The following is a 12,388-nucleotide window of genomic DNA, read 5'->3' as shown; positions in this document are numbered from 1 at the left end:
AAAAAAAAAAAGAAAGAAGTTGCCTTGTTTTCAGCCCTGGATGTGGATGTCAGCAAAAAATGAAATCTCGGTGAAGGTTTATAACTGAAATGTTTTGCTTTGTAAAGTGCTAAGAGCGCCTAGATCTGAGTCCTTGGCAGGAGAGCATTGGGCCTGTGTCACTCTCCTTCCCTTGTCCTTCATTCTGAGCATGTAGTGTCTGATTTTCCATCTTGAGATTATGGCCCAAAGTCTTAATTCCATGCTGAGTTATTTTTCATTCCAGAAAGAGAGACGGTAGAGGATTTGTGTTTCAGGGTAAAATATACCAGTGTTAGTGTCCACTTTCCAGCACCCCAGAACTTGGAAAGTAAGGAGTGTGAGCGTCAGGTTAGCTGGGCTGCGTGAGAGGTCTGCTTCGCAAGCCATAGAACGTCTGGGGATGTAGCTCAGCGGAAGAAGGCTTATCTAACACGAGTAAGTCCTTGAGTTCACTCCCCATTTGGAGAAGGTGATGCAGTCAGGAAGAAAAAATTTAGAGTTTTACTCATTCTGGAGTGCATGGTGTTTGAACATAATGCAGAACCTTCCCCTAAGGACAGACATTTAGTCATTTATAGAAGTACAGCTGTTATTTTGAGGTGATGTGACTAACATCCTACATGGTAGATATCTGCTCTGGGCCAGAGTTTGCTGTATTGCTGAGTAGATAAGCCATTTCACAGAGATGCCGTTCTTGTAAGCCTGTTTTGTGTTTCCATCTTTGTAATAAACTATTGAAAGACACAGTGAGTGTGAAGGAAACCAACAACAAAAATATTCTGGAGGAAAGAAATCAGTACGGGGCCCTAGACCTGTCTTCAGGAACCTTTCAACCCTGACCAAGCTTGGAAGCTCTTGACTCTTTGCTTTGGCCTTTGGTAATTTTGCAACTGAGCTATAGATGGCACTGTTTCATAACAGACTCAGTTCCTTTCTACATGCCAACTAGTATTTTTATCTGGCTATTGATAAATGAGACTGTTTGTCTGTTCTTGGTACCTTGTGGCTCTTAGAAGCACCTGCAGCTCCACATTCAGCTAGCTGTATTGTGTAGCTTGACTTCCTAGGCTGGGGTGTGTATTGGCTCCCCCTTCTCTAGAGTCACCTCTGTGATCTGCTCCCATCAAGGAGCATATCCAAGCTTAAGGATCACTTCTCTATAAAGGCTGATACATGTGAAAACACAACAGTTCATAGCAGAGCAGACTTTATAGCAACCTGCGTTCCAAGAAGTAATAGAGCTGCCTAACTTGGTACAACAGCTGCCCTATGCTCGATCGGCCCACACCCTGGCTCTCACTCTTTATACCTCCCACCTCCCCATCTCTTTGTCTGCTTTTAAGCTTTGTCTTATTTACTGCTTACCATGAATGGGCTTTTAGCTTTTTCATCATCTTGGACTGGTGGATTAGTACAGCCTTTACTTGTTGATAAGAGGTTGTTTACCTCATGACAATTACCACATGACATTACAGACAAACCTGTGTTTCTAAATTGGCACTCTTTTTCCGTTGAGAAGGCCACATTTTTGTTTTATTAGGGTATACTGTATGATGGTGACTTAAGAGTTTTTTGCAGTCTCTGCCCTTGCCAGGAATGAATCTGTGGCTTATTGATGTTTGCTTCCTTCTATCCCCTGTGCTCCTTTTTCCTTCTCCAGCATGGCTTGAAAGAGGGTTTCCCTTTTTTCCATTAAGTTTATCCATGAGAAGTATTCAGAAACAAAGTTGTTTTGCTTTGAAAGCATTAAAGATAGCTTGTGGTGTGTCGGACAAACACTGTAGTTCTTTCTGACAGCTGTCTGTCTCCAGCTTCCTTTCTGACATCACTGTCATAAGTGGTCATAGCACTTGTAATAAGTGGGTGGTAAATGTATATTGAGAGTAGATATCCAGACTAGAATCTTACTTTACCTACACGTACCAGTTTCTTTTTATATCTTTTGATTGCAGGTTCATGTGATTAGAGATTACCAGTTCGTCCAGAGAAGCTCTCAGAGTTAGTCTTTGCCTTCATCTTACTTTGTTAAAGGATGAAATTTAAAGCCACCAGTCTGAGATTATTCACATTGATCTGATTTCAGAGTTTTGGGTCTAGGGATAGAGCTCAGCGTTCACAAGCCCAAAACTTGCCTATAACCCCACACTGGGTAGTTGAAAGGAGTAGGATCAGGTGGCTTCCTGAGAATTTGGAGGCCAGCCTGAGCTACATGAGATCCTATCTCAGAAGAAAAAAAAAAGTTGATTTCCCTCAAAGTCTTGATGTATGTGAAAAATGGCAGAAGAACCATTTTATTGTCTGTGAATTTTACCCTGCAGGTCACCGCAGTGCCGTTGGATTCTTACTGTAATGACAGAAGTGCAGAGTATGAGAGAGGAGTTCTGAAGGCAGGAGGGAGTCTGGTGGCCAAGCAGTGTCTGTTGAATGGTGCTCCTGAGCTGGCTACGGATTGGCTGAATCGCAGGTCCCAGTTCTTCCCAGAGCCAGCTGGAGGGCTGTTGAGCATTAGACCCCAGAATGGCTGGTCTTTCATCAGAATTCCAGGTGAGGTTTCTGTTCTTTGGAGCACATTTCCAGCTTTGACAAGAGGAGAAGGGGGGAGAAAGCCCATGGGATAGTTTTTATTGTTTGGTATTTGGAGTTCCTGAGGTTTCTGTCTCTCCTAACCTGTAACTTGTGTCTTGAGTGGAAAGATGGTGAATGAAATGTTTCTAGATTTGTTCTTGAGTGCTCTCCTTTGATAAGAAGTGTAGAATGCCACTCTTTTAACCAGGAGAAGGTTGGGGTGCTCAGGGGTAGAGTGCTTATCCAGTATGCACAAGGCTCTCACCAGAGACCTTCCCACCCTACCGCCATGTCCCCCAAAAAACCTACAAAGTTTAGGAAAGGCTTCAGTTAGAATGAGTGCAGTTGTCTTGTGCCATTGCCAGTGGAATGAATGAGAATGTTGTCACTCCCACAGAGCCTAGTAGCATAAACAGTGTCCTGCACAAGGTCTAGAGATCTAAATGATAGCAAGAGGAAAAACAGTGTGTTTTGTGCCAAAACACTAGCAGATTCCCAGACCCCCTTGGGTCAAGGTCCAGGATGGAAAGGAAACTAGGTTTTCATCTTTGCTTTAGTGAGACTGCACTAAGGAAGTTGAACACAGAGGGTTCACAGACTGATGCACTTTACACCTGCTGGCAGCCTGCAGCTGTAGTGTTGGTTTGGTTGTCCAAATTCTCTGCTGTCCTGATTGTATTATTACTGAAATTTAATAGATGCATACTAGGGACTATACTCTCAAAAGGGAGCGTCTGTTATAAGTGACAGCTGGATTCCATTGTGGAGGACCTCTTTGTCTTTGTTTCTTGTCTGAAGGCTTTATCATCCTGTTGGTAGCCTTTGGAGTGCTTTAACTGTAAGCTGTCTGTTTAGGAACCTACATTGCATATGGCCTCAAAAGTGACTTTAGAATACATGAAAGACGTGGGTAAAAGTGTTTGGAAGTTAAGGGAAAGCCCAAGCATAAAGTAGGACAGACCGGACACTGCAGACATACAAATGGAAGTGAAGAATAGGTACCAAAAGAAATAAGATGCACTGCATTTCTTCTTCCTTCATTCTGGCTCTTTGGTTCCCAGTATAGTAGTAGAAGTCCTAGTGCTGGCGCTGTGGGAAATCTCTTGTGGCTTTTCCTGTTCTTTGAAAGAAAAATGGACCTTGTTTAAATAGCAGGAAGTGTCTGAGTTCTTTTCGCATCGATAAAAAGCACCAGCCTCACTGCTGTTTACTGTGAGAACCAACAAGCTCCTCACTGACCCCATTGTACTCTGTGGGCTAGCTGGGGTGGGGGTGGGGGCAGGGAGGGTATCATTTGAACCTGTGTTTTATCTCTTCTATACTTTTACATTTTTTGTTTCCCTGGGAAAGGTGGAGTCTTTTGCATTCTTTGAAAGACTGAACAAAATTTCATGAGTTTCATACTTTGATTGCTTCTGCAGGTTTCAGCCCTTCAGAGGGCTTCTTTCTTAGGAAAAGAAAGACATTTAATCTTTTGTCTCGTGACTGAAAGCTGTAAACAGTAAGAACCTATTTTTAAATGTAATACCATAGGATTGTAGGAAAGATCGTGAGAGAATGGATAGTTCTGATTTGAGGTCTTATTTTAAAGAAAGGGCTGAGTCTGGGTTTGGCTGGACAGAATCTGCTTAGTTTCTTGGTAATTATGCTTCCCCTGTTTGCCCTGCTTTGCCACAAGTAGTGCTTTTGTACAGTACACCTTGGTAGCTCATAAAAATTGAGTGATGTATGGCAGGCGCCAAAGATACCAGTGCGGACAGTAAAAAAAAAAAAAGGTCTTGTTTTCCTGCATATCTCACTAAGTACAAATGCTGGACACTGGTTTGCTCTGTATAGCACACTCACTGGAGAACTCAGATATTTTTGGTGCTTTAAGTGTTTCAACCTTTTGGTTCAAGTCTGTTTCTTTGGGACCTTTTCTTTCAAAACAGTCTCAAAAGGTCCAAATTAGTCTAAGGATGTAGCTCACTGGTATAGCACTCACCTTATATGCATGAACCCTGTGTTTGACCCCCAGCACCACAAAAAGCAAAAACAACCCAGATTTAGTCCACCTGTGTTTACCTCCCTCAGTCACAAGCAGGCAACACTTCCTATTTCTGTTATGTTTGAGTTCACCTTCGTGTGCATGTATGTCTTTACCTCTTCACCTTTCCTTTTTTTAAAAAAAAAAATTATTTGTTTATTTTATGTACATGAATACACACTGAAGCTGTACAGATGGTTGTAAGCCTTCATGTGGTTGTTGGGAATTGAATTTATAGACCTCTGCTCGATCCAGTCAACCCCGCTTGCTCAGTTCCTGCTCACTCAGGCCCAAAGATTTATTTATTATTATAAATAAGTACACTGTAGCTGTCTTCAGACGCACCAGAAGAGGGCGTCAGATCTCATTACTGATGTTTGTGAGCCACCATGTGGTTGCTGGGATTTGAAGTCAGGACCTTCGGAAGAGCAGTCAGTGCTCTTATCCCGCTGAGCCATCTCTCCAGCCCCCTCTTCACCTTTCTAATACTAGTTCACCCTAGTTACCAAACTAAAGACACTTTGGGAAGCAGGAAGTGTGAAGGCTGTTTAATCATAATTTTGTAGTCAATGTGGGGCAGGAGAGGTACGCTGCTAACTTATAAGAATTTGCTATTCCTACAGAGGACCCAGGTTTAGTTCCCAGCACCCATATTGTGGCTTACAAAAGTCCAAATCACCAGTTCCAGGATTTGCAGTGCCCTCCTATGACCTCCATGAGTACCATGCACATATACAGTTTGCATACATACATGTAGGCAAATATTCATACTGTCTTAGGGTTAGTATTGCTGTGATGAAACACCATGACCAAAGCAACCGGGGAGGACAAGGTTTGTTGGTTTATGCTTCCACATTGCTGTTCATCAGTGGAGGAAGTTAGAACAGGAACCTAGAGGGCATAGAGGAGTGCTGCTTACTGGCTTGCTCATAATAGTTTATTTAGGCTGCTTTCTTACAAAACTCAGGACCACCAACCAGCCCAGGGGTGTCACTACACACAATAGGCTGGACCCTCTCCCATCAATCATTAATTAAGAAAATGCTTTACAGTTGGATTTTATGGAGGCATTTTTTCAGCTTGAGGTTCTCTGATTTGTGATAACTCTTATCTTGTGCCAAGTTGACTTAAAACTAGCCAGCACACATATACATAAAATAAATAAATCTTTTATTACAAAGTCACTTGATGCCTCTCAGATTCTAGACACCATACAGAGTTGTGTGTGCTCTACTGTTTGTTCTGAAGGGGTGTGTCTGAATGGAGAGAGGACATAAGCACTATAAAAATGTGGAGAGCTTTTTTTGCCCATTCCCTTTCAGTGACTGAAAAATGTATGGCTTTAAAAAAGGGAAAACTAACTGGAGAGATGGCTCAGCGGTTAAGAGCACTGACCGCTCTTCCAAAGGTCCTGAATTCAATTCCCAGCAACCACATGGTAGCTCACAACCATCTGTAATGAGATATGATGCCCTCTTCTGGTGCGTCCGAAGACAACAACAGTGTACTCATATAAATAAAATAAATCTTTTTTAAAAAGGGGGGGGTGGACAAAAAGATGACTAGATCTGTCGGAAATAGTAAAAGCTATCAAAATCAAGAGACTCCTTACAAGCCATAGAGAAGGAATTGTGAGGAGAAGGGAACTCCGTGAGTTGTTTGGTAAGCATGGCTGCCTGATGAGACTAGGGCTTTTCCTCTGGCCTCCTTGTCTGGTGCCAGGGAGAGAGCTCAGCACTCACTCTGTCCCGCTGCAGTCATTTGATTGTGCTGGTCAGGAGACAGCAAAGAGAAGAACATTTCAGTAATCTAAACAGGAGCAAACAAAGAGGCTGAACAAAGGTGTGGACCACAGCGGCTGGGAGGGCAGGGCAGTGTGTCCTGGCAGTATTCCGAAGGTGGGAAAAGGCGGGCTGCAGTGCAGAGGAGTAAACATCCAGGACCCATAGCTTTGTAGCAAAAACAGAGCAGCTGGTGATTTGTCAGGGTGCTGTCAGCACATCCGTTCTTACTCAGTGTAGACAATAATCGTGTACTTGGCAAATAGTGGCAAAAATGACAGTTGAGAACTCTTGGACTACTCTCAATAGTTGGCCTTTGCAGTTCTGAAGAAAGCATGCTTTAACCTGGGAAACTAAGGATAGACCGTTTGACTTAGTATTGTCTACTTTACTTTTGGTAGGCAGTTGTCAGTGTAAAATTCTCTGTATTCTTTTTCCTGTGTTCCCCAGCCATTTCCATATATACTCTGAAGCAACCCCTCAAGCCTCCTTTCTTCCTCTTCTGTCTCAGCAATTGTTCAGGGCATGTTTATGAACAGTCTGCAAACAGGAAACTCTCCTTCCTGGAATATGATATGAGTGAATGGTACTGAATGGATAAGATGAGAACTTGTGAGTTTAATGTTCTTAAAAGATCTCTGGCTGAAATGTGTTTTATATGGGAAGAGGAAGGAGAAAACTCAAGTTAGTAAGTGAAAGCAGTTTCATTTCACAGAAACTCAAAGTCTGTTCTTTCTGAAAACCTGGGAGTAGGGCCCACTGAAAGATCACATACTAGGCACATGGACCTGGAATTGATAGCCAGGTATTGAAGAGTGTCAATGGTAGACATATTTATTTGCCTTTCTTGGAGTTTACATTGTCTCCAGCCTGCTGTCCTTATCTCTGTATATTCTCATGCTTTTAGGATATAACTACGTACTAGCTACTGTTCTGTTGCTGTGGAGAGACACCATGATAAATACAACTTATAAAAGAAAGCATTTACTTAGATGCTTACTGAGTCCATGGTCATCCTGGCAGAGAGCATAGCAGCAGGCAGGCAGACATGGTGCTGGCCCAGTAGCTGTGAGCTTACATCTTTCCTACAAGTTGGAAGCAGAAAGGGAAAGAGACTGGGCCTGACATGGCCTTTGGAAACCTCAAACCCCACCCCCAGTGACATTTTCTCTAACAAAGCCACACCTGCTAATCTTTCCCAAAGAGTTCTTCTATCTGAGGAGTTATTCATGAGCCTCATTCAAACAGTACAAGCACAGAATTAGAAGAAACAAGTTTCTAGAGATAAATAAACAAAGGAGTAGAGAGTTTCTAGGTTAGTGACAACACCATTCTTACTTGTCATTGGCAATAACTCTGTATCCTTGGTATCCACTCAGTAAGACTATGGATCAAACATCTAATAGGTGCTGTCAGCTGAGGAGCCGTCTCCACCTCTCAGGGTGTGTCTTCAGCACCCTGGAGTCAAGATTCAGCAGAGCTTTTCATTCTGCCTCTGGAGCACATTCCTGTTGCTGTGACACAAGCGAGCATCCTGATAATAGAAAGTTTGGCTGCATACAGCTTTGCAGTGGGTGATTTGTTGCTTCAATTAAATAGTTTCCTCCCTCCATCCCTCCCTTTTTTTCTCCCCAGGCAAGGAGAGCCTCATCACTGACAGTGGAAAGCTGTATGCCCTTGATGTCCTGTTGACTCGGCTCAAGTCTCAAGGACACAGGGTCCTTATCTACTCTCAGATGACCAGAATGATAGACCTGCTGGAGGTAGGAGAAGGAACCTTGGGGACCTAGGAGTCTTTGACAATTAATTTTGATAGGAATCTGGTGTCCCTACTAATATCAGCTTTTTGTGGTTTTTAATATATCGAAGGAGCAGAGTGAGTGCCCCACCCCCCCAATAATGCAGAGGACTTCTATTTTTTCCCTAGCTGGGAAGTAGAATACTTTTCTTTGACTAGAACGGGAACTCCATAGTTTTAAAGCAGATCCCAGCCTTGGGAGTCTCTTGAATTCTGTATAGAAGCCAGGATTGGGGATTTGGGTTTTTTATATAAAAACCTAGGGAGCAGCTATTCAGGTGGAGTTAAGTGTAATGGTTCTCATCTTGACTATATATTGCACACATTAAAATGAGGTCTGAGAATTAACTAGGATATTTAAAATTTAAAGTCTCCTGAGGAACTGTTAATGTAGAGCCATGATTCACCATTGCGTTAGCCATCAAAGACAACAGTGTGATACATGTTTTGTTTGTTTAGTTACTTACATGTTTAGGGTCTTTCTATTTTCTTGTCTGAATAATGACTATTTGTGGAAGCAGGAGAGGTCATAGACGCAGAAACAATAGAACAAGAACAAATAATCACAAACCAACAGAGTGAAGTCTCTTATAGGAAATTTGCAGTGAGCGAGGGTATCTGGTGATCAGATCAACTATGTAAATGGCTTGGATTTTTACCTGGGTTTAATATATGAAAGGCTCTGTGTTCCAGCCTGCTATTTCAAGGAGTAATTGAGATTCCCATGATCATTTCTACCTGAGACTAAGGGGATAAGAACCATGGTAATACAGAAGGAGTGAATACAGTAGAACAGGGAAGGTTGGACCAGTGGGATGACTCAGCAGAGAAGGGCACTTGCCTCCAAGTCTCCAGACCTTTGTTGAGTCCCCAGAACCCACAAGGTTGAGAACCCACAAATTGTCCTCTGACCTTCCCATGTGCATCTATGCATGCACACGTATACACAAACACAAAGGATGAAACATTATCTTAAAAAGGAGTCAGAAGCTTTGGAAGTTTTTATTAAGAAGCCCGAGTTGGCTTGGTGGATTTTACAGGGAATTTATCCACTGGGGCAGGTTCCTTTTAATAATTAGTCAGCTTCTTCTAGCAAGAGATATAATAAGCAACATCTGAAGTAAATTTTATCTCTAAGTGTTAGATTTCACACAGTGCTTGGATTTTAACTTGACAAACTTTCCGATTTGTTTTATGACATCACCTATTTATAAATGATAGGAAAGTCCTAACAAGTTTTAGCATAAGAGAGGTGATTAAGCATTGTTGTAAATGTTTTCTTTTGGTTGGTCGGTGTTCATGACAGTCTCATATTTCCCAACATACATTCCAGAAAGTGGATTTCTTTCTTTTTTAAAAAAATTCTTTATTTTATATATATGAGTACACTGTAGCTATTTTCAGACACACCAGAGGAGGGCATCAGATCCCATTACGGATGGTTGTGAGCCACCATGGGAATTGAACTCAGGACCTCTGGCAGAGCAGTCAGTGCTCTTAACCACTGAACCATCTCTCCAGCCCTACTCTAGATTTCTTAATGTAGGCACTTAAAGCTTTATACACTTTCCTCTTAGGACTACTTGCATTAAGTCTGTGTTTTGGTAGATCCTTCATTTCCATTTGATTCTGAGGACTTTATTTCCTTTGTAAAAGGAAATAACTGACTTTTCAGTTTCAAATTGTATTTGAAATATTTTCATTTTTATGTATATCTGGGGGAAAGGAGTATGTACATGTGAACAACGTTGCCAAGGGACCAGAGGGTAGTGTTGAGATCCCTTAGCCCAGAAATTACAGGCCATCATTGTGCGCCTCTCCATGCAGGTACAGAGAGAGCCAAGCTTACACTCTCCTCATGAGCAGTGTGTTCTCTTTACTATGGAGGTGTCTCCAGTCTTCACTAGTGTGTGTTTAATCTCATTAGATGTATATTCACTAGGATTTTATTTGCTGTTGACCTGTGTTCTTACTCCATTTTGATCACATACTATATACAAAATTATTTCAGTTTTTCTGCATTTGTTGAGGCTTATTTTTTGTCCTAATACATAGTCTATTTTGGAGAAAGTTACACTATGGCAAAGGCCATTAGAGCCATGGGAAGCCAATATAAATCTTTCCAAAATGTAGAATTTACTGGTCTTTTGATTTCAGTTAGTTGGTTCTTGTAGTAATGAGGATTGAAATAGTCCCTTAACTATAACCCTGGTTATCTTTCAATTGTTGTAAAATGCCATCTTACTGAGCAGCCCAGACTGGTCTCATTTACTCAGGAGCCCAGGCAGGCCTTGAATTTACCCTCCTACTTTAGTCTTAAAAGTAGCTGGAATTACAGAGCTGTTCCACAGGGCCTAGCTAATTAGTCTTTTTCAGTAGAGAAGAGTTACATTTGAACCTACAGTTTACCATAACTGTGGTTATTAATCGATATATTCCAAAACTCCCCAGTACCTGAAATAATATATACTATTTTTTTCTGTACATACCTAAGATAGTTTTATCAAGTAAGAGACAATTCACAGCTAATAATAAAATGTAATACACTATATCAGAGTTATCTAAAAATTATTAATTGGCCTGATGTGGTACAAGCCTTCAATCCTAGGTAGGCAGATCTCTCTAAGTTCAGGGGCATTCTGGTCTACACAGAGTTCAGGGATACATAGAAAAGCCGGATCTCATAAATTGTTTCTTGTTTACCATTTCATATTTTCCAACATCAGCTTTCATGTAGGTAGACTGAAACATGGACTTTGAAACCAGAGACTGGGGGCTGTTGGTACTGTTTGTTGTGAAAGGGGAGACTGAGGCTACCTGCTTCCGGTCTCTTGTTACCAGGCTGTCATTGGATTTGCTCTGTATCTGTGGTGTTAAAACTCCTGGTCCTTCTTCTGCCACCACCTCCCAATTATTGAAAAGAAACTAGTTGTGCTCATAGTTATGAAAAATTGCTTAGTGACTGAAAGCCATTTTAGTTTGGGGATTTTTCTTATTTGGGGGAGATTGTTTATAAGCCCACAGAAATCTCTATTGGATTAGTTTCCAAGTCAAGATTGAGATTCTGAGTGATCTTGAATTTCAGGAACAATAAACTCATTTAATTGTACTTTTACAACAATTTCCTCCACCAGTCTGTGTTTGGTGAATTGCACCTGGTATGGATAAAGTTGGCAAAAGCTTGAGAGTTAGAATGTAATGATTGGCATCAAATTTATTGTATCCCTTAATCCTGGTTGGCAGGAATATATGGTATACAGGAAGCATACCTACATGAGGCTGGACGGCTCATCTAAGATCTCAGAGAGACGGGACATGGTTGCTGATTTTCAGACCAGGTAACATTAATTTGAATTACAAAAACTCTTCCTCTAGGGTTTTAAATAATGAGGGTTTTGTTGTTTTTTGTTTTGTTTTGTTTTGTTTGTTTTTAAGCCAATAGTCTTAGATACTAATCAATTACTCTAGTGTGCACCTTTTGCTTGCATGCATGTGTGTGTGCTTGTGTGTTTATGTGTATTTACTATATGTGTTCCTATGTACTTGTGGAGAACAAATAGCAACATTACATGTTTTCCTCACCAAATTGCTCTTCACTGACTCTCACTGAACCTGGAGGTCACTGATTGTACAAGAGAATCTTAGTTAGGGTTTCTATTTCTGTGAAGAGACACCATGACCAAGGAAACTGTTATAAAGGAAAACATTTAATTGGGATTGACTTAGTTTCAGAAGTTTGGTATATTATCGTCATGGTGGCTTGCAGGCAGACATGCTGGAGAAGGAGCTGAGAGTTCTACGTCTTGATCTGCAGGGAGCAGGAACACTGATACACTGCACTTAACTTGAATATAGGAGACCTCAAACCCAGCCCCCCCCCCCCCACTGTGACATATCTTCCTATAAGGCTACACAGCCTAGTGCCACTGCTATTCAAACCACCACAAGTAGCTAGATAGCAAGGCCCACCACATCTCGCTAGTGCCTACTATTCTAAGAGTTGGCTAAATCTGCTCATGGTGATTTAGATCAAAGGAAGAGAATACCAATATGAAATAAGATATGGCTGTATAGCTCTGGCTTTCCTGGACTAGCTCTGCAGACCAGATTGGCCTTGAGTTTACAGTTATTCTTTGCTACTTCCTGAATGCTAGGATTATAGGCATGAGTGACCACACACAGTCCCCCCCCCCGCCC

At 41.6% G+C, this 12,388-nt stretch overlaps 1 protein-coding gene across 1 annotated transcript in view; it reads left to right on the top strand.

Annotated features, from left to right (window-relative positions):
- Ino80 (INO80 complex ATPase subunit) overlaps window positions 1-12,388 on the top strand; it is a 97,504-nt gene that overhangs the window by 58,398 nt on the left and 26,718 nt on the right. The window contains exons 26-28 of the mRNA XM_021192643.2: window positions 2,340-2,565; window positions 8,029-8,156; window positions 11,435-11,529. Coding sequence (XP_021048302.1) covers window positions 2,340-2,565; window positions 8,029-8,156; window positions 11,435-11,529 — 449 coding nt within the window. The remainder of the gene's footprint in view (window positions 1-2,339; window positions 2,566-8,028; window positions 8,157-11,434; window positions 11,530-12,388) is intronic.

This window comes from Mus pahari, chromosome 3, assembly GCF_900095145.1.
Source record: "Mus pahari chromosome 3, PAHARI_EIJ_v1.1, whole genome shotgun sequence".
Taxonomy (NCBI): Eukaryota; Metazoa; Chordata; class Mammalia; order Rodentia; family Muridae; genus Mus; species Mus pahari.
The sequence above is the reverse complement of the archived record's forward strand: the minus strand, read 5'-3'. Positions and strand labels throughout refer to the sequence as shown.